A 23,773-nucleotide genomic window follows, 5' to 3' on the forward strand; every position below is an offset into this window, starting at 1 on the left:
AGGAAACAGACGATGAAAACGCCACAATATTCCGAGTGTACTAGTTTGTTTTCTCCTAACTTCAGATTGAATTTCTTCCAACTTAGTTAAAACTCGGTTTATCTCCAATATAAACTCGATAACTCCTACCTTCAAAATTTTAATGTTCTCTGCTAAAATATTTCAATCTGTCCACATACTTTCTAATAAGAAATTCCAAGTGTACTAATACGTTTTCTCTCAACTTCAACTCATTTTCTCCCAACTTAAAAAAATCGTTTTAAAACTCGTGAACTCCGATCTTCTAAACGTAAATGTACCTCTGCTAAAATGTTTCATACCTACCAGAAGTCTTCTTATAAAAAAATTCCGAGTGTACTAATTCGTTTTCTCCTAAATTCAAATTAAATTTCTCCCAACTTCTAACTCGATTTCTTCCAACTTTAAACTCGGGTTTCCCCAATTTAAAACTCGTTAACTCCGAACTTTAAAATTTCAATGTACTCTGCTAAAATGTATCATTCTAAACCAAAAGTCAAGCATTTTTCTAGTCCCAGATAAAAACTTGAGGAAACTCTCAGATTTTGTACATTTTTTTCTGAAAGTAAAATAGTTTTCAAAATTGAAAATTAAGAACAAATCTTTCTTTTTTTTTTTGGGAGGGGGGGGGGGGGGAGGGGGGAGGGCATATTTTTTCCCTCTAAACTTCCATTTTTACATTGATTATTACTGATTCACATATAAAAGCAACAAATACTGATATGGCAGAAGATACACACCCTGCCCTGCTTTCCAGGTTTGAAGGGTCCAACATTGAAATTTGTTTGATTTCATCTTAAATTATAATAATCATACTAGCTAAATTAAATGGCTCATTTAAAACTTTTAGGACCAGATTTATGTTGTGTCAGAAATTAACCTATATCATGTCAAAAATTTGATCAAAATCCAAATTCAGACAGTATCAAGCTTGAATATTGTGTTCAAACTTACCCCAACTGTTTCAGGGTTCGACATCTGCAGTCGTAGAAGGCTGTGTTCAAAGAAGCATTTTATCAAAACTTTATATCCCAATGATGATTGTAGCCGAATAGCTTAACCTCAACACAGGAAGATGACATTCATCATATGTTGGGCCATGTCAGCTAAAAAATATAAGTCCAATAAACTAGAGGCTCTCAAGAGCCTGGTTCGCTCACCTGATTCTACTTTGGTTTTAGAAATCATGTTAGAATATACCAAAACCATATCAGACACCCTAATAATGACCGAGGTCAAATTTTGTATAGTATTTGCTCCGTAATTTAATTAAAAACAAAATACTTTTTGTTAAGTTTACAGAAATTACCAATAAATTTACTGAAATGGTAGAAAATTACTTTATTTAAAAGGGCAATAACTCCAAGCAGATGTCAATTGACAATTGTGTATAAAGTATAGATCTTCTTTTCTGGTTTCATTCTATTCAGAGGTTCTCTGGAAGAAAACATTTGTATGTCTTTCCCATAAATGTTATACTATGTCATACTATGTGAAACTTACTCCCAATTTACAGCCATCTTGGATGACAAATCAACTACAAAGAAACAACACTTGGTCAGCACCTCAAAAGAAACATTTATTCCATGTTTCAATCCATTAATAAGTTTTCTAAAAGAGGACATTTGTATATGTTTACCATAGGGTCCTATGTTAAACTAAGTACCCTGCTGACAGTCATCTTGGTTATGGATTTGCTACAAAGTATCACCACTTGGTCAGCTGCTCATAAGGAACATTCATTCCATGTTTCTGAATCAATCAATTAATTGTTTTTTTTAGAAAAAAAAAAACCATTATATATGTTTACCATAGGGTCCATCGTTAAACTAAGTGCCCTGTTGGGAGACATCTTGGTTGATGGATTTGCTACAAAGTAACAAAACTTGGCCAGCTGCTCAAAAGGAACATTCATGCCGTTGAATGTATTTCCTATAAGGTACTTTGTTAAACTAAGTCCCTCTCTGGCAGCCATCTTGGATAATGGATTTGCTACAAAGTAACAAAACTTAGTCAGTTCCTCATAAGGAACATTCATTCCATGTTTGGTTTCATTCCATTCAGTGGTTCTCAAAAGAAGACTTTTGTATGTATTTCACATATTTGTTAAACTAAGTTCCCCTCTGACAGCCACCTTGGATGATGGATTGGCTTCAAAGTAACAACACTTGGTCAGCTGCTCATAAGGAAAAGTCATGCCATGTTTGGTTTCATTCCATTCAGTGATTCTCTAAAAGAACGCATATATATAATGTATTGTCCATAGGGTACAATGTAAAACAAAGTCCCTGCTGGCGGCCATCTTCGATGCTGGATCAGCTACATGGTCAGCACCTTCTAAGAAATATTCATGCAATGTTTGGTTTCATTCCATCCAGAGATTCACTAGAAGAGGTTGAAAATGTCAAAAATTAGAGACGACAACGAACGCCAAGTGATGAGAAAATCTCACTTGGCCATAAAGGGAGAAAACACCATGACCAAAAAAGAGAAATGTGAAAAGAAAAAACTTAATATTCCACAAAACACTTCACTGTAAACTAAAGATTAAACAGCAGAAACCTGACTTAAAACTTGAGATGAACTCAGTTCTCAAGATGGTTTATCAGTTCCTTATCCACCAGTGGCACCTGTCATGTAACTCTTGTTGGTCTTTCTTTTCTAACCATGGTGTTTATTTTTATCTTATAGGTTTGAATGTCTCTCTAGTATCTTTCGTCTCTCTCTTTACTCATTGCAAGTAAGAAAATGATTAGAAGTCTAATTCAGCGGTGTCAAAAATGTGGAAGGAAATGAGGAGGGGATTTTGGCTATGACAAGTTGAACATATGTATGGTCATCAGTTTTACAGAGGTATAATATAGTTCCAGACCAAATATATAATTGTTTCTTATGAATAAAGCTGAGATAAAATGAGAGGCAGATATAATTAAAATACAAAGTAATGCCAAGCAGCATGTGCATGCCTAGCAGATCACAAAACCATGTTACTGTGATTTCATTATTATTTTGCTGAATACCAATTTTCGTGGGTTTCGTTGGTACATGTGAACCACTTAATCAAATGTTCATTGAATTGCAAATTTCCTATATGCTTTGTATGCAGAGATTGGCAAAACTACAAAATCAAATATTCATGAAAATGCAATTAATCGACAACCCAAGAAAATAAATGAATCCACAGTACACCTCAACAAGAAAGAGTTCCAAACCACATATCAAATAATTCAACAAGAAAGAGTTCCAAACCACATATCAAATAATTCAACAAGAAAGAGTCCCAAACCACATATCAAATAATTCAACAAGAAAGAGTTCCAAACCACATATCAAATAATTCAACAAGAAAGAGTTCCAAACCACATATCAAATAATTCAACAAGAAAGAGTTCCAAACCACATGTCAAATAATTCAACAAGAAAGAGTTCCAAACCGCATATCAAATAATTCAACAAGAAAGAGTTTCAAACCACATATCAAATAATTCAACAAGAAAGAGTTCCTAACCACATATCAAATAATTGAACAACACAGAGGCAGAAAAAAGGCAGGAAAAGTTTGGAATTGTTGTCCATTGTGAGTGAGGTTCTCATAAGGTATTTCTAGGCTGAAAAATGACAAAAGTCGTCATAAAAAACATTGTTTTATTTCCCCCTTTTTAAAGAGATCATACGTGTCATTACTTAAGTATAAACAAATCTGATAAGAGCATTACTTGATAAAAATAAAAACATGTATTTTTATTGTTGGTCCCGGAGTCACAGCTGAATTATCCATTGACTGTTGAATTAAAATAAAAATATGAAAGATAAGATAAAAATTATCAGCAAACAACAATTAATCAACTCATGGACAGGCTTCAAAGCTTTAGCTAATAATTGTACAATGGGAAAGAAATGTTTGCTTCAAATGACAAACATGATATAACCTCGATGTTTATGTTTAATTTCTACCTTAAAATTTTTAATTTATGGTTAAGAATATTTGTTGTCTGCCCCAATTGAGTGGCGTACCAGTAAATAAGTAAAAAATACTGATTTTCTCTAAATAACCCCATGTGTTCTATATTTTCTATATATGCTTTAAATTCTAAAAAAAATTGAATAAGCTCTCGCCGCAATATAGCCTTTTTGCGCTAATGCAGCGTAAAGCAACCAACAATCAATCAATCAATCTATATTTTTTAGAGCAACATTGTGTTGAAATTATGTATGAACTGACAGAGCTTTGCTAGTATATGTCTTATTCATTCATAATATGTAGTACATGTAATTCCAGTGGAAATTTAGATCTTGACATGGGTATAATTTTTATATGATTCACAATGGCCACAATAAATTCTGAACACAGTGTAACAGAAAATACTGTTTATATAAAAAAAGATCATTTCATGAAGTACTAGTAACCAATCATATTAATAAAATGCTTATTTAATGTGATTTATACAATTGATTTGAATTCTATAAGCTGATTTCTAAAATAAAATAAAATAAGCATACATATACAATATAATATTGAAGTCCAGTGGCAAATAATTCATGAATGCTCAGGACTAGCATATTATAAAAGATGAATTAATCAAATTTCAGCACTGCCGTGTATAATGTTGATCAACAGTCTTCAGTGTTATACTCTGCATTAATGTAACTTTTACGAACGCATATTTATATTTTTATCCCAGTAGAAAACACATTTTTGCATAATTTGTAGTTAAACAAGTAAATTCAAAAGACAACAATGAACCGGCTTAGAAGCAAGGAATAATTTGTATTAACAAATTCAGGCACTTTTAAATTAGCAACAACAGAAGGCATACATCATGGATTATGTGATTTTAAAGTGTAATAAAACAAATGCAACAGATTTTTATAAAGGATTTCAACACATATATTATTTATAACAATTAACAGATAAAACAATATTAAAAAAAAAATTTTGAATATTAACTATAAATCTCCATACTACTAACAGTTCAATGAATCACGTTTCTGCATCTTAAAACATTTATACAAAAAATTTAAGAATTTGCAAGGAAATTTTACATATTTCAACAACATTTTGAATAAAGATCTTCTTCTTTCTTAAATGTTGCATTTATCTGGTCAAACTATTTTGGATGCTCTCAAAACCCAAGTAAGCACACCACATCAACAATATTAATTTAATAACATTCAGTGCAAATAACTATTTTTGTTGTTGAAAATGTATCATATATAAAACAATTTTTTGGCGTGCAAAATACAGACAAATTGTGTATGAATGATAAAACAAACAAACAATAAAAAGGTGATGATTTTTAACTCTATATATTAACCACAAAAAATAAAGTATTTACCCGTTAACTTACTAATAAAATAATTCACATACCAATGTTTTAAATAAATGAATTCAGAAATGACACCGTAATGAACCTTTATCTAATTTCCCAAATATGATTCTTGATAGTTTCATTATTATATATATTTATGATTTAAAATATTTACACCATGATTTGATTACTTGTAATTATGTATCCTGCATTTATAAAGCCTTAATCTAAAATGATTTAAATTCTTCTAAATTATTTAAGGCAATTATTTTGTATTAGCCATTTATTAAATACATGAATCTGAAAACTACCAAAAACAAAATCTGCCATTGATTTATACAGAGGCAAATATAAAAATATATTTATATGGCATGTAAAAGAATCTTTCATGTATTATATTATAAAAACAAAAATATGATTAAATGCTATTTTAGGGACAATCTTTAAATGATGCAAAACTATTAAACTGATAAAACTACATAACTGATTCTACTTATAAATAAAAATGAAAATAAATTGATTTTTTTCTTCATATAAGTTATAACAAATTCAATATTCTATTATGGCACACCTATTTCAACGAGTAATTTTCAATAACTTGAAAATCCACTGTTAAATTAACAAATTTAATGTATGTCACTGCATTACCAGTTTATTCATTTTCTTTAAAAAAACCCACCATTTAGATCTTTGGAAAAAGCTAGTTTACATTTCCAACAATAAAATATTACTCTACACCGTTACTTTACATTGAAGTAAATAATTTTTAAAAAGAACATGTAGTTGTGTTCTTACTTTAAACATATGTGATATTCAAAAAATGATTCAAAAATATGATATAAAGAAGCACTATCTCTTATTTTGATAGCTAATAAATGTTTGTTTTTTTGGTTATCTCCCCTTTAATTTATGGTTTTTTTTTTTAATCTACACTTAATTCCAATTTTTATTGGTTTTCTCCATTTCATTACCTATTTAAGTAAAATCGTGTTCAGGTACACATGTCCTCCATACAAATGTTTAAATATATTCAATTCATAAAATGAAGAGTTTTCAATGATTTTTTTGTTTTCATATTTGAAGAGCTAGATATAGCTTATATAGATGCAGCATTCAATTAAAACACCACTTTTAGTAATAGTCAATATTGCTTGTGTAGTAATACATACTGCACAACTGTATTGAGTAATCCTAGACTATTTTTTTTTTTTTTAATTTTAACTAAAACACAATTAACAATTTTCAATGAAGGTGATTCAATAATGTTAAAATAATATATACAAACTCTGACTAGACAATAAAGAAATAAGTAGTAATATGAAAAGAACAATATATCTCAAATGAGACCCAGGAGCATAAATAACCAAAAGACATTTAGAGGTAAATTTACCCTTCATACATGAGCTTTAAATCGTCCAGATCCTAATTAGTTATGAATACAATTAAAAGATACAGTAACTGTAAAAAGACAGGGCTCCAGAAGGGTACCCCTTGGGTCATCAGTTCACTTTCAAGAAAATTTAATGTTCCAGTAGTCAGTTTTGAATATTTATAAATTTCACAGATCACAGGCCATGTTAAATGAGACATTAGGTTGCAAGGTCACTCACAAAACCACAAAGATCACAGGTTGGATTTGACCATGTTGAGCCACAACGAGTCATATAAATCTGTTTTCAGAAAGATAAAAAATAAAATTTATTATCAATGTGACACCCAAAGTTTTGACATGAACAATTGACTAGAAGAATATTCAAAGCTTGGATTTGGTAGATAAATTACGATATATATAAACTTGTAAAAATATAGATATATCTATTGACACTTGTAACATTCCACAAATCCAGAACTGTGGTGGAGCTTCTCGTACTATAAAATAACCAGTCTTAAAAATATCTCCCATCGTCCAAAATCCTACCATCTTTTTACTGAAAAATAAAAAAATCAAATAACTAAATATAAAATGCAAACTATAATAATAGTAAAATATCATATATGTAGTATACATGTATTTTCTAAAACTTCATTTATAATGAGTAGACAGTAAATAGGAATTCATGATACTTATTGTAATCAAAGAAAATTTTAATACAGGGTATCCATCATTTGAATTTTGAGTAGGTTCGATAAGGCCCAAAAATGGCCCCCTTTTTTAGCCTAAATTTTAAATTGGGATTTATTGACCAATATCACAGCGAATAATAGCTAATACAGTGACTAGATAGGAAATAAGTCTTTTTGTTGCAAATTAACGTTCCTGCGTTTTATTCATGAAGTCACAAAAAGTACTTATTTTGATTTTCTACGAAAAACAATGAAAATAGGTAAATTTCCATTGAATATTTGAACAGGAAACATAGAGCGCATACGCTGACAAAAAAGATCTTTGACAATAATGTTTGTAATGACATTTTACATGTCTAACTTGAATATTTAGGTTGTTGACGGCTGTGCTCTATGTTTCCTGATCTTAAATTTGGCTGAATCCTGCCAATTTTGTCAAATGTCGCCAAAATCCCATATTTCAACCTAACTGGGATGAAAAAATCTAAGTTTAGAACAAATCTATGACAGAAATTGTTCTATAAAACTTTCTCACATGTCTTTAAGTCAACTTAAAACATTTTTTTATCTTGTAGCATTGAACTTTATAATTGGGGCCAAATATGACCCTTACCGAACATACTCCTTTGTTAGATAAAATAAAAGTTGTGAGTCATTAAACCACTTATGTTACTGTTTAAGTTATTCCCATCTTTTTTAGACTCATGTCAATACAGAGCCTGACATATTCTAAAATATCAAATTTTAGATGATTTTATAACCAGAAAAAGTTTAAATGCAAAATAATTTTAATAACACAGGACTAACAAAAGTTAGAGGTTCCTGACTTGGAACAGACACATAGTATAGTAAAAACAATCTGTCCTTACCTCATTCCCTGAGTGGATTTATTTGTAAAATTTCTATAAAACTGTGGTGCTCCTAACATTGCCTCGGCAAAAACTGCTAAAAATCCTATTGTCTCAACAACATACATATTGTACAAAAATAGGTAAGTTATTAGTCCAAACAATGCAATAAAGGCAAAGATAAATTCTACATAACTATGAAAGTCTGTCCACATCCAAAAATAATCCCAATCAAAATCTGAAATAAAAGAAAAGAAAATCAATATGAGTTCAGATAAACCGTAACTTTGTACATCCAATAAGTAAGTTCATTTAACAAGATTCTTCTTGTTTAAACTGTTTAATGTTTTGTAATGTCCAGGCCTTTATAGCTTATTTTACAGCATGTGTTTTGTTCATTGTTGAAGGTTGTTCAGTTACCTTTAGTTGTTAACATTTACATGTATACAATTTGGTCTCTGGTGGACATTAGTTGCATTCGAGAGCATTTCTGCAAAAATATTTGATGAAGATTTAAGTTGATGGCAAATGTCAGTAACAGTCCAGTATCTCTAACCATGGAAGTATCATATTGACCATATAATACTTCCACGCTCTAACAAATCTATAGTCCAGTCAATCTAGCATAAATTTGACCCTAACCTTAAAGTAATTGCAACAGAAGATTTTAAAGTTTTAATCTTTAGCATTATACCCCAAATATACCCAGAAAAAAGTCCCATACAATCTAACTTGAGGAAGACTAAAAAAATCACCATTTAAAATTCCTATGGAGATTTGCATTGAAAAGGGAGATAACTCTGCAAAAAAGGCAGAAATATCAATAAAAATTGATACAAAATTATAACTTTACCGCTTCTATTCATCAGAAAGTATTGAGTCTTGATTTTTAAGCCGTCTTTAGAGTATAACAAACAACTCTAAAGGTGTTTTCATATCTTTTATCATGCTATAATCTAGATTTCGTAATTCATTAGTTGACCATTTATTGAATTTTTCAACATATCAAGGTAAAGAATCTCAAATTTAATAAAAATAATTAAGCATGTATTCTTCTTTTTGTGATTTAAAGTTTCTTTAAACAAGCAAGATGCTGAAAAAAAATCAATATACAGATATAAACAATACCAAATTTCAACAATATTTTTTTTCAAAATGGTCACAAAGCCACAAATTTGCAATTTCTTTAATGAAAAATGAACAAAAAAAATAAAACTACACATAACACTTCCGTTTTGTACATTTCATTAGCAAAAGATTATATAATTTAGTCAAATACGAACTTATAACCCCATCAAAGTATCATACTTTACATAAATTTTAAGAAAATCAACCAAAAACTGACCCCAAAAAAGATTCATTTTTGTGGAGTTATCTCCCCTTCCAATGTTAATTTCCATAGGAAATTAAAAATGCTGATTTCGAGTTTTCCTCATGTTATATTTTATGGGACTTTTTTCTGTGTATATTAAGGGCTTAATGCTATAGATTAGAACTAAAACATTTTCTGTTACAATTAGTTTGGTGCTAAATCTTAGTTTGACTAGACTATATTAATAAACAGGGTTAAAATAATGAACAGTTTTTTTCTTTTTAATCAATATTTACTTGTTACTAATTACTATAAATGGGGATGTCACAATTATTATTAAAAATTGATAAAAGCAAACCAAGCTTAGTGTAAAATGGACTATGTGATATAATTGTACTCTATGAATAACCATAAAATTATAAATTATGTGACAATATAATGCATCATATACAAGCAAGTAACTTTACTGATTAAGGAACAAAGCATGATTATGTTTTATGTGTGCAGGACACATTTCTGGCCAGTTATTGCAAAACAAACTTATAGTATGGTGGTGTCAGGTGGATGGGGATAAATATGCGTCCATTATAGACCCTTCTTTATTAAAGAACGTTATGTACATTAAATGATTGTCTGGTTGTCTGAGATTTCGGTACATTTTTTTAGTAACCTTCTTCATGTACCATGTGTCCTAGCATGACCAAAAGTTGTGAAAGGCAACATTTATTATTTGAGAGCTAAAACAAAGAAGATCATTCCAATTCTGTTGGCAGATAAAAAATAATACAAAAGAAAACTTTCAAACTTGTGCCTTTACATTGTCATTATGCTATAGTTATTAAGTTACTGTTCATTCAATCATTTTCACAGATAAAACTTCAATGGGTCAACTGACATAACTCATTCATAAAAAAAAGAATTCAAAATTACTGAAAGTTCAGAAATTATTATTGCAATTTAAACACCAGATGCTCCACAGGGCGCAGCTATATACGACCGCAGAGGTTGAACCCTGAACAGTTGGGGCAAGTATGGACACAACATTTAAGCTGGTTTCAGCTCTAAATTTGGATTGTGATTAAATAGTTGACACAGCATAGGTTTCTGACACAGAATGAATGTGGTCTAATGAACTTAAAATATATTTTTTGCCTTTGAGCAATTCACTATGCTGTTGAATATTAATCCTCTCAAAAATATGTTTGAAGAAATTTTCTTTTTATTTATGAAATCTGAAATGAGAAGTATTTAACCCCCCCCCCCCCCCAATTTTTTTCACATCCCCCTTTCCCTTTTTCCAAAACTGATCTCAATTCAAATTTCTAATGGCCCCTAGCAATAACTTCTCATTTAAATACATCATAAAATATTAAAATGTAAAATAAAGTGCTTGTTATCACTGAATGGTAAAGATTGTTTTAATTTATCAGTTGGTAGTAAAAGTGAATATACATTGTATATTGTATAAAACAATGATTATAAGTTGATTCAACTACTATTCTGGACAAAGAAAGACAACTCCAATTGAAAATTTCTTGGTATTGCACAATATTGTGCAATTAGATATTTTTTGCTATTGTGCAATACTGTGCAATTGAAAATATTTGCTATTGCACAATACTGTGCAATTGAAGATTTCTTGCTATTGCGCAATACTGTGCAATTGAAAATTGCTTGCTATTGCACAATACTGTGCAATTGAAGATTTCTTGCTATTGCTGAATACTGTGCAATTGAAAATTTCTTGCTATTGCACAATACTTAATATAATAATTTTGGATCCTGATTTGAACCAACTTGAAAACTGGGCCCATAATCAAAAATCTAAGTATATGTTTAGATTCAGCATATCAAAAAAGTCCAAGAATTCAATTTTTGTTAAAATCAAACTTAGTTTAATTTCGGACCCTTTGGACTTTAATGTAGACCAATTTGAAAACGGGACCAAAAATTAAGAATCTACATACACAGTTAGATTTGGCATATCAAAGAACCACAATTATTCAATTTTTGATGAAATCAAACAAAGTTTAATTTTGGACCCCGATTTGGACCAACTTGAAAACTGGGCCAATAATCAAAAATCTAAGTACATTTTTAGATTCAGCATATCAAAGAACCCCAAGGATTCAATTTTTGTTAAAATCAAACTTAGTTCAATTTTGGGCCCCTTATTCCTAAACTGTTAGGACCAAACCTCCCAATATCAAACCCAACCTTCCTTTTATGGTCATAAACCTTGTGCTTAAATTTCATAGATTTCTATTTACTAATACTAAAGTTATGGTGCGAAAACCAAGAATAATGCTTATTTGGGCCTTTTTTTGGCCCCTAATTCCTAAACTGTTGGAACCAAAACTCCCAAAATCAATCCCAACCTTCCTTTTGTGGTCATAAACCTTGTGTCAAAATTTCATAGATTTCAAATTACTTAAACTAAAGTTATAGTGCGAAAACCAAGAAAATGCTTATTTGGGCCCTTTTTGGCCCCTAATTCCTAAAATGTTGGGACCAAAACTCCCAAAATCAATCCCAACCTTCCTTTTGTGGTCATAAACCTTGTGTTAAAATTTCATAGATTTCTATTCACTTTTACTAAAGTAACAGTGCGAAAACTAAAAGTATTCGGAGGACGACGACGACGCCAACGTGATAGCAATATACGAAGAAAAATTAAAATTTTTGCGGTCGTATAATAAAGTTAACAAACATGCCAGTTTAATTATTGCAAATTTTAAAGAAAAGTTACATACAGCTAAATATGTTTCAGATGTCAGAGCTTTTATTATTGCAATACTCATGGACATGATGGAGTCTCATCATATGCATTTACAAAAACCTCACAATAATTTCAAAATCTACAGTAGTCTATAAGACAGCAACCAAACAAAATTGACCTTGAGCAAGAACTTCCAGAGTTCAGAGATATACATGTAAAAATGTGTGTGGAAACATTTACATTTAGTTCTCATAATGATGGACAAAATAAGATTCATGGAATATGTCAATGAGACAGAACTAAAAAATATGATAGAACTCTTTACTTCAGCATAGGAAGCAACAGAGTCAGAGACTAAAAAATGGCATGAACAAAAAGATCAAACTCAATCAAGGACAAAAAATCAAATTGCTAGCAATTTAGCATTACCAAACAAATATTTTATGTATTTAGTGAAAGATTAAATGTTGTCCTCATGCTAGTAATGGAATATCAATAGATCATCTGACAGAATGTTTGATTTAATACTTAAATAAACTAAGGATGTCCATACTTTGCTAAGATAATACCAATAAATTGTTCAAATTAAACAAGAGGCTCTCAAGAGCCTGAATCGCTCACCTGGTAAACAATGCCTTATTGAACATATTGAACCATGCCAGGCAAACATGTACAGCTAACAATTCTTCAATATTACAAATATATATGACTTACTGTTTATAAATAAAGAAAATGAGACCAAAACACAAACACTTAAAACTTAGCAATGGACTGTGAAAATGAGGTCAAGTTCAAATAAAACCTGTGTAACCGACATATAGATCATAAAATATTTTCATACACCAAATATAGTTGACCTAATGCATAAAGTATTAAAAAAATAGACCAAAACTAAAAAAGTTAACTTTGACCACTGAATTATGAAAATGAGGTCAAGGTTAGATGACACCTGTCAGCTAGACATGTACACCTTACAATCATTCTATACACCAATTTTAGTAGACCTATTGCATATAGTATAAGAAAAACAGACCAAAACACAAAAACTTACCCCTATGTTCTATTTAAAGTAAGGGCGGCCATGTTTTTTGACGGATCAAAAATCGAAGCACACACTTTGTGCAGGATAATCTAAGGAACTATCATGCTAAGTTTCATCCAAATCCATTCAGTAGTTTCAGAGGAGAAGATTTTTTAAAGTTAGCAAATATGATTAACAAATTGTGAAAAATGGTCATTAAAGGACATTTACCCCTTAAGGGGTCAATTGACAATTTTGGTCATATTAACCTATTTGTAGATCTTACTTTGCTGATCATTTTTGCTGTTTACAGTTTATCTTTATCTATAATGATATTCAAGATAATGACCAAAAACTGCAAAATTTCCTTAAAATTACCAATTAAGTGGCAGCAACCCAACAATGGTTTGTTTGATTCGTCTGAAAATTTCAGGGCTGATAGATCTTGACCTAATGAACATTTTTACCTGTGTCAGATTTGCTCTAAATGCTTTCGTTTTTGAGATATAAGCCAAAAACTGCATTTGAAAAGTAAGGGCGGCCATGTTTTTTGACGGATCAAAAATCGAAGCACACACTTTGTGCAGGATAATCTAAGGAACTATCATGCTAAGTTTCATCCAAATCCATTCAGTAGTTTCAGAGGAGAAGATTTTTTAAAGTTAGCAAATATGATGAACAAATTGTGAAAAATTGTCATTAAAGGACATTTACCCCTTAAGGGGTCAATTGACAATTTTGGTCATATTAACCTATTTGTAGATCTTACTTTGCTGATCATTTTTGCTGTTTACAGTTTATCTTCATCTATAATAATATTCAAGATAATGACCAAAAACTGCAAAATTTCCTTAAAATTACCAATTAAGTGGCAGCAACCCAACAATGGTTTGTTTGATTCATCTGAAAATTTCTGGGCTGATAGATCTTGACCTAATGAACATTATTACCCCATGTCAGATTTGCTCTAAATGCTTCCGTTTTTGAGATATAAGCCAAAAACTGCATTTGACCCCTATGTTCTATTTTAAGTAACGGCGGCCATGTTTTTTGACGGATCAAAAATCGAAGCACACACTTTGTGCAGGATAATCTAAGGAACAATCATGCTAAGTTTCATTCAAATCCATTCAGTAGTTTCAGAGGAGAAGATGTTTGAAAAATTGTTAACGATGACGACGACGGACGCCAAGTGATGAGAAAAGCTCACATGGCCTTTTAGGCCAGGTGAGCTAAAAAGAAATCATATACATCTAAAACTAATTTTGTGACCTTTCATATTACTGATGTGCATAAGGTGATAATAATACATTTTGATAGAGTGGGAAGTCAATGTTTTACAATCTGACACCCTAAATACCAAGAACAATTTGTGTTTTAAAACACTTAACTGCAGACAGAGGTTGCTGTGCATTTCCTAAAGGATTAAAATACATTTTTGACACTAAAACATGTCGAAATAGTCTCAGATTTAAACAAACAAACTTTCATCCATTATTCACAATAAAAGTGATAGCAATATTTAAATTGCTCATAAAAACAAGAGATTTTCCACATCATGGATGGAGCTACATATTCACTTCATAAAATTGTTGATAATAAAATTGGGAAAAGAAATGGGGAATGTGTCAAAGCGACAACAACCCGACCATAGAGCAGACAACAGACAACAGAAATCTATAAGTACATTCAGCTTCTATGCACAACAAATTTTGTATTAGATTGTATTAATAAGCTAGAGCAAGGGAAATTATATCAGAAATTTGTAAATTCATCAATTATGAACTACAAGGATTGTGCCATTGGCTATGTATGTGTTTTAGAATCTGTTATTTTAATTGATTTCATTACCATCTGCTTTGTATAAAATCCTGCCCTACTTTATGTAATTATTCAAATAAAGTGAGGCTAACGTGTTTAAAATGGAAAATGCAATTAAAAAGTACATTTCAAGTGGGAAAATGTGGTGAAGAGATTTACAAGATTAAGACCAAATGACATCAAGAAAAATAGTTCTGATTTTGACCTTAAATTATGTCATTTAAGGGCCATGTATAGCTGACTATATGGTACGGGATTTGCTCATTGTCATTTGTTCTAGTGAATACTATATCTCATTGGAATTGAACCACATATCCTTATTTTTATATTAGTTAAACTAAACATAAGTTGGTAAAGAATTCATCAACATCCAATCTATACGAATATCCATATACGATTAGTCTAAAATACACATGAAAAAGTAAACATTATCAACCAAAATAAATTGATGCACGCAAAAAAAATTCTGGATTTACATCAAGTACTAACAGTAGATGAGTAATTTTCAATTTTTAAATTTTAAACAGAAAACCTTATTCAAACCAAAAATTGGCTGTAAATTTACTTTTATTACAATTAGAAAACCATTTGTAAATGGGTGTCAACAGGTGCAGCCATATGTTGAATTGGCACCTGCTTCTATAAACCTAGGTTTAGACTTTTCCCTATAAACCTAGGTTTAGACTTTAGGAGGTATATGAATGATAGTGGGTTTATTGGAGGTAATGAATTTGATGATTATAAAACCATGTGTATGTAAAAACCATAACCAAAAGGTGGTCCTTACAAAATTTCTCTGTCAAAAGTCAATCAAAATGTTGAACAGAATGGGAAAATGTCTCATAGTAGTGTGGTCACTTGGAGTGAGGGAGGGAGGTCATGGGGTCTGTCTTTTGTCTATTTATATATGGTTTTAGGATGATGCTAAAATGAGGTTGGGGTAGGCATGCATGGAAATAGTTTCATATGCATCATAATCAGGAAATGTTGGTATATCTGTTATTTACTAATTTTGCAATGTATGTTTTAATTGTCAGTTTCACTTCTGAAAACTGTTAGGAGTGTTTATATTGTCCATGTTGTCAGAATGAATCATGATTGCCAAAGCACAAAATGCATCTTTTTTCAGTTAAAAGTAGCATGCAAGTGAGCAGGAAGTACAACACTGAAAGCCATGCAAACATAAATTACGTACCAAAAAATGTATGTTCAGGGGGAGCAACTCCATGATGTGGAATGTCTCCACTGTGGGTAAAATCTGTGGTAATGATTTTATCATTATATTGTGAGTTACAATGTTTTACTACTTGATGGAATTGATTGACATATCAGCAAATTGTCATTTTTATGTTTGTACAGGTAAAACAAATGTATATTACATGTTGTTGCATTGAATACGTGTAGACACACTGTACAACAAAATAATATTTATAAACAATACGAATAGTTCATCATGAAAACTATGAATTGAATCTTTTTCAATTCAAGTATTTTCTGTAAATTATATTCTCTCCTTTCATGCCAAGACTAAATTTAAATACAGGGTAAAACATGAATACAATAACTGTACAATAGTCAAACATCTATTTTTAGCTCAGTAAGCCTCAGTAGATAGAATCATGAGACTTTTTCTGTCTAGCAATGGCAAGAATTATCCTAAAGTTGTGTTAATTATAAAATGAACTTTTTTGTGATGAAAAGTTTAAAAAGCTTTTGATTGGTCATATTTTTTCTAACCTTAAATGCCAATATTTGAGCCTGATGTATGATAGACAGATAAACAGAGGGACACATAAATAAGAGGACCAAATGACTCTACTATACTAGGCACTGATTTACAACAGCTCGTAAATTAAGTTTATTTGGTCTTTCAAAAATGACATTTTTATACTACATGCACACATTGAAGGAATATTATATTTTGAATAGCTACGAAATAACATAATAACAAGAGTCTGATGGATACCTTACCTGTAAATTTATGTTGCTTAGCGACTATAATCTCTGTTTTTCTCCGAACATGAACACATAGATGAACTAAAGCCATCATTGCAAATAACATAATTATACTCTGTGCTAAAAGTGGTAATTCATAATGTTTGCCAAACCTGGAAATAGTAACATAATTTGATTCAGACATTTTTTTTAAAAGATGTATACATGTATATATACGAGTAGAATAAGATAATAGTCAATAAAGATGAACAATTTAGAGCTGATAATGCTGATGTTTAACTTTAATATGAATTTTATATTTTTATATGAATAATTTTTAAGAAATTAACTAAACTTCAATGCATAAAAATTATAATCTCTGGAATGTCTGTTCTGCAAAAAACATACCATTTTCTGACATAACATCTTATAAAGGAAATGAGTTTCTATATTTCATTGACAATGTTGGCTTAAGATAGGTATTTTAGTTTGGTTATAGGATATAGCATATTTATTGTTTAAAACTTAAGGTTTGAACTTTCCAGCCTACATTGCATGTATAACATGTATAATAATGAAACAGTGATGAACAACAGGCATGACATGAAAAACTAAGTTTCTGCTGAGATTCTGTTTACATGTACAAACAAAATGTATATATGTGAAAAGTTTGATGATCCACATGTACAGTTAAATATAAAAGTTATGTTGCTACTAAACATGCTAAAGGAGGATTCTATTCATATAGTACAAACCAAAACATTATCCTGAGTATGTTTGCTATTAAAAGTGTCAAACAAACAAAGGGAGAGAATCCATCTGCATTCCCTGATCTTTGAATGTCTCTGTATTGTGGAATAAATGGAACAACACCACCAAAAATCATTGCTGCCGAACATATCCAGCTGATGATGTTGAGAATAGTGAATTCTGGGAGTTCTATGCCTCCAAGGAGACCTGCTGCACTCAGTACCATATTGTCACTGCCCATGGTATGTCTTTGTTTCTATAAATTATTCTGATTTCTCAAGAATCAATTCATCTCTTAACCGGAAATAAACCTCTGAAAAAAAAACAATTCAAGTAAGTCAACTACCTGTACATATACATGTATTCGGCTGTTGTTTGCTCTATGGTCGGGTGGTTGTCGCTTTGACATATTCACCATTTCCTTTCTCAATTTTATATAGCATGCCTACAATCATTGAATAAATGTTTACATCATTGAAATATATTTAAGTACATGTATGATCAACACAATCAAACTATGTCCTGTATGTATAGACGTGTTAATAGTTATTAATTCTGTTTTCAGTTTTACATCTGGCTTTACATTTTTTTATATAAATAAGGCCGTTAGTTTTCTCGTTTGAATTGTTTTACATTGTCATATCGAGGCCTTTTATAGCTGACTATGTGGTATGGGCTTTGCTCATTGTTGAAGGCCGTACAGTGACCTATAGTTGTTAATGTATGTGTCATTTTGGTCTCTTGTGGACAGTTGTCTCATTGGCAATCATACCACATCTTCTTTTTTATATTTACAATATTTTCAATTTCTTACATTGTCTTTTGTTTTTCTACATACCCATAAACAGGGATAGAGATCAAGAACAAAATAAATCATATTACAGGATCTGATTTATATTCCAGCCATCAATTTTGATGTAATGAATAGTAATGTACTGGTTCATTGTGCACTGCAGGGCTTGACATTACCATTTGTCCGGGACAAGTGGACATACATGTAGACGTCAGGCAAGTACAGTCACCATACTATTTGTCTGATGGGACAAGTGAAAAAATCTTTGTCAATATTAGTTTTCAAGACTTATAAATTTCCCCAAAAATTGAATGATTCTTTTATTGATCATACGAAATGAAATCACAGGTGTTTTAAATCTTAACAATAACATGAATAATTTTTTTCAATTCAATTCAATTCAAAGTTTTATTGCCATATAAACTATACAGTTTGTGACATATAACAACAACAATGGTAATGAAAATAATGGTGTATAAATTTGTCAAACTCAACTACAAATGTATCACAGTAGAACTTCGAGAATTTGTACCATATAAATATCTGTGTATAATCTGAATAACTTTATTAAGCTTTAATAACCAGTTATATAAATATTTTATAATAAAAGTGGGCATAATGAACAGACTCTGTTGCCCAACAAACTCAGGGTGAACATGTAAACAGGGGTAGTGTCCTATTAAGTGTATGACTTGGACAATTTGGGAATTTTTTTTTAAAACTTGTTAGCCAGAATACTTTTATATCTTGGCTTAAAATCGTCCATATCTCCATCTTCTCTCTGAAATTTTGTCTGAAGAAGCAAGTTGTTGACCTGAGTCACACAGGTTTTATAAAATTAGTCTGGTTTACTTTCACATGTTTCAATACAAACCCCTGAAGAAAAAAATGTTCTGGGTTTGCATGGATAGTATAAACCCAGCAAATTGTAACAAACCCCTGTGACTTATATATGAAGGTTAAGTAACGCCCTTTACCATCAGGTGTCAGACGGTCATTTTCAGCTACCGTAGCAATTGGTTAAATTTTTACTGTGATTTGTCAAACTACCCTTATCGTTATTTGTCAAAAGTGTCAAATAATTATTGTTACCGTCATTTTTGGGGGAAATTTTTAACATAGTTCGTCAAAATTAGTCAATTTTCTTATCATCTAAAAGAAAGTGTATATTTTAATGTCATACACCAAAAATTACCATTAACGTCATTTGTGACGATGTGGAACTTTAACAAAGGCCTTTGCAAAGTTCATTATTACAAGGTCTGTTTATGGATTGAAGTTCTTGTATGAAGGGAGAGAAGTTGTGTCTCGCAAGATCGAGAGCGCCGAAAGCCATGTTGGAGGTCATACAAGATGTTTTTTGATTCGAGATGTTTCATAATATGTGATGCTACTATATGTTCCATTAACTTGCAGCAAATACAAGTTAATGAGATAGGTCTATAATTGACCGGTTTATGCTTATCTCCCTTTTTATATGCTGATGCGACTCTAGCGTGTTTCTAGTTGTTAGGTGTAATACCAGTGTTGTAAGATTGGTTATAAATTAAGCATAGAATTGGTGCAATTTCTGTCAGCATTTCTTTCAGTAAGTTGCCAATGATGTTATCTGGGCCGACGGCTTTATGTGGGTTGATCTTATTTAAGAGCTTTTCGATCACGTTTGATGTTATGTGTAATTCACTGATTTTAGGATGTAAACTGATACCTTTGTTTGGTATTGGGTCATTTATTACTGGGGTAAATACAGATTGAAACTGTTCGTTTAAAAGATTTGCTTTCTCTGTAGTGTCTGTAATGATGTTACAGGGCGTTACATATAGATAACATGACATCAAAAGCAAATCAGTCCCTTGGATTTATTCGTAGAAACCTAAATATAGCCTCTCCAAAAGTTAAAGCACATGCATATAAAGCTCTTGTCCGACCAAAATTAGAGTACTGCTCAACAATCTGGGATCCACATCAAAAACAGCAAATTACACAAATCGAAAAAGTTCAGAGAAGAGCAGCACGCTTCTCATGCAATCGCTTCCATAACACCAGCTCAGTTACTGAAATGATGACAGACCTAAATTGGTACCCACTCGAAATTAGGCGCTTACATTACAGACTTGTTTTCTTCTACAAAATTATTCATGAAATTGTTGCAGTCCCTACACATAACCTTTTGATACCACTAGACAATAGAACCAGACATAGCAATCCGCACTCATTTAGGCAAATACAAACATCTAAAGACAGTTATAAATATTCTTTTTATCCACGAACAATTATAAATTGGAACTATCTGCCACAACAAATAGTATCATGCAGTACAGTAGAGGGATTTAAGAGTATGATCACAGAAGCTGCTCTCATCCCCATATTCTATCCCTAACTATTCTGTTATCAAATGTATATAGTTTTATCAAAATTTTTTTTTTTTTGAATGTACATACGTTATTTTGTTTTTTCTTGATATTGTTATTTTTTTATTTTTTCCTGCTAAAATGTAAATTATAAATTTTATAGTCGACGCCCGGCGAATAATCTTCAATAATTGAAGGATCGCTAGAAACCTAAAGAAGAAGATGTTGCCGTCTTTCTTTTGTGCAGAGATGCCAGATTTGTCAGTTCTTATTGACTTGATTTATTGGAAAAGTTTTTTAGGTTTGCTCTGATTTTGTATTTGAATGTCTGGTTCATTGATGGGAAGATCACATACGAGTTTTTTAATATATTCCCAGTAGGCTTTCCTTTGTTCTTTTTGTACCTGACCTTTCATCTTTTTATATTTCTCAGTGTATTAGATGGTTTTCCGCCCTTTGAAAAGTTTGTTTTTCCTGTTAATTTGCCGTCTTAATTTATCAGATATCCACGCCAGACCACAGTAATCAGTGTTTGTTTTGTAGGATCTTTGATGGAATATTTTTTCTACAGAGCTGATGAGTTTGGTTTTAAATAGTTCCTATAGCTCATTGGTGTTAAGAGAATCATAGTTGCCAATGATTGTTCCGTAGATGGTACCTATGTCAAGTTTAATTTTGTCCCAGTTGGCATTATTGTACTTGTATAATTTTTGTGGGGTTTCTCTTATTCTCTTAAGCCAGATGTCTGACAATATCATGCCAGGTTGCCATGGTTGCTTGAACCTATTGGTTTAAGTGTATTGACAATTTGATGTAGGTTTGTGTCATTCATCATATCCAAGTGATTTCGGTGAAGTTGTATGTCAGGTTTGCCTGGTATTGTGCTTGATGCACGCCCCCCCCCCCCCAATAAGGTAAACGAAGGCTAGGTAAACCTTGAATCCTATTTGATATTGAGCTTTGGTTATGTACAAATTATGCAGTCTCAAGTCAATATCAGAATGAAATACGCTGATACGTGTACGACTACGTGTATCTGATTACTGGGAATGGTAATGTAGCACCCATTTGTTCCAGTTATTCAAAAGTAATGTTGAGTATTGTATATGATTTCTATATTCAAAATTATACCTTTTTTATATACTTTTTGGAAAAGAATGAAAACTGAAGAAAAAATAAAACCGGAAGTCTTATGTTTTCTAGGAACATAACAATTATTATATACTGGAGTAAAAATCCGAACCCATACCCAAAATACAATTGACCACAACACTGCTTGGTTTTGGTAGTAACGAATCACTAGTGAACGATTTTGGATAAGAAAATTATAAACGTTTGCACCAAATGTGACTAATGAAAATGTGTAGTTCAGATTCATGGTTACCGGTGCTAATCGAATATGTCAGTCTCATTTTCAATGCATAATAAGCAGCTACCATTGTTAATACCTATTTTTTCATGAACTTTGAGATTAAAGTGGTCCGTAATTAATTTGCACAACATTCAAGATTGTTTTAGGAAATTAGCATATGTTAATGAGATTCATCTATCATCATACTGATGAAGGATATCTGTTATCTGAAATATTTACAGATACATGTTGCTATCTACTTTTCCTTTTTTATTTTGTTGCTGTACTTTTAAATCGTTCACCCTTGTATACATGTTGCTATCTTCTTGTGCTTTTATTATTTCGTTGCTGTACTTTTAAGTCGTTCACCCTTGTATAAGGTATAAACAAAGAAAAACACCTGTTATTCTATGTAGAGGGTTTGGACCATCTACCGTATCTATCTCAGATTACCGGTATAACAAAATCATTTGTTTATCAAGTTAAAAGTCTTCTTTTTTTTTTTAATTGAAGTGAACTTACTCAAAAAATATAAGATAAAAAGACATGAGGCTTGTATAGGGTATATTGGGATACGGGATATTTGCCATTTTAATTTTAGGGATATGGGATATTTGTCCTAAAAGTAAATGGGATATGGGATATTGATGCATTTATAAGGATATTGAACTTTTAACATGAAAAAAAATATGTGGAATTTAAAAGTTAAGTACAGAAATATTTACATCTCACTTGATAGTCCTTGATAAAACTGCCCACAAAAGTTTACTATTAAAGGTCATTTTAGTGCTTTGTTGATTTTAATTGAGTTTATGGTCGTTTTATCTAAAAGTCATCCAAACCCAAGCGAAAAGTATTGATTTATATGCTCATGTGTACTGATAATTTTTAAAAGTAATTGTTCTGCTTTCCATACCTCGTTCCTTATTGTTAATTTTCCTTTTTTAGATGGTGATGTTCCTTTGGCACTATCTTACGGTGTTTGTATATCACAACTCCTCCGCTTTGCCCGTGTCTGTTGTAACGTTTTGGATTTTAATGAACATAATCTATGTATTACTGGTAAATTATTAAGTCAGGGATTTCGTTACCACAAATCACTTAAAATCTTTACTAAATTCTAGATTTGGTTTTGAAGTTTGGTTCTACCTGTAGAAAACTTATTTCCAACGGGATAGCACATCCTCATTTTTACGGAGATGTTGTTTACCGTGCCATTGGATGCTGGATGTGTAATGATTGATAATTTAGTCTCAGATGCATTACTTTTTATTAGTTGTAATTGGCATTGAACTAGCTGTCACCAACTGCGAGTAATCTCAGATCTGTACTGAGTGTCTTTTTTTTATGAGATGTACAAGTACTCGGTCACGTCCACTCTCTGTTTTTGTTAGATGTATTTCTATTTGTATCCATCTGATGAGTTAAGCCTTTTTCAACTGATTTGTATAGTTCGTTCTTATGTTGTACTGTTACACCAC

The 23,773-nt window shown here is 31.2% G+C and overlaps 1 protein-coding gene across 2 annotated transcripts; it reads right to left on the bottom strand.

Annotated features, from left to right (window-relative positions):
• Positions 1-6,280: 6,280 nt before the first annotated feature.
• On the bottom strand, positions 6,281-22,140 carry LOC143080431 (solute carrier family 66 member 2-like). Of its 2 annotated transcripts, XM_076256275.1 has the most exons (6): positions 22,073-22,140; positions 17,803-18,110; positions 17,084-17,220; positions 16,308-16,370; positions 8,261-8,477; positions 6,281-7,255 (listed from the first exon to the last, which is right to left on the bottom strand). In XM_076256275.1, the coding sequence occupies exons 2-6, from the start codon at positions 18,036-18,038 to the stop codon at positions 7,081-7,083; spliced, it is 828 nt and encodes a 275-aa protein (XP_076112390.1). In that variant the 5' UTR covers positions 18,039-18,110; positions 22,073-22,140; the 3' UTR covers positions 6,281-7,080. The 2 variants fall into 2 exon arrangements, with proteins under 2 accessions (XP_076112390.1, XP_076112391.1); XM_076256276.1 differs by lacking the exon at positions 16,308-16,370.
• Positions 22,141-23,773: the final 1,633 nt, after the last annotated feature.

The sequence above is a fragment of the Mytilus galloprovincialis genome, chromosome 6, assembly GCF_965363235.1.
Source record: "Mytilus galloprovincialis chromosome 6, xbMytGall1.hap1.1, whole genome shotgun sequence".
NCBI lineage: Eukaryota > Metazoa > Mollusca > Bivalvia > Mytilida > Mytilidae > Mytilus > Mytilus galloprovincialis.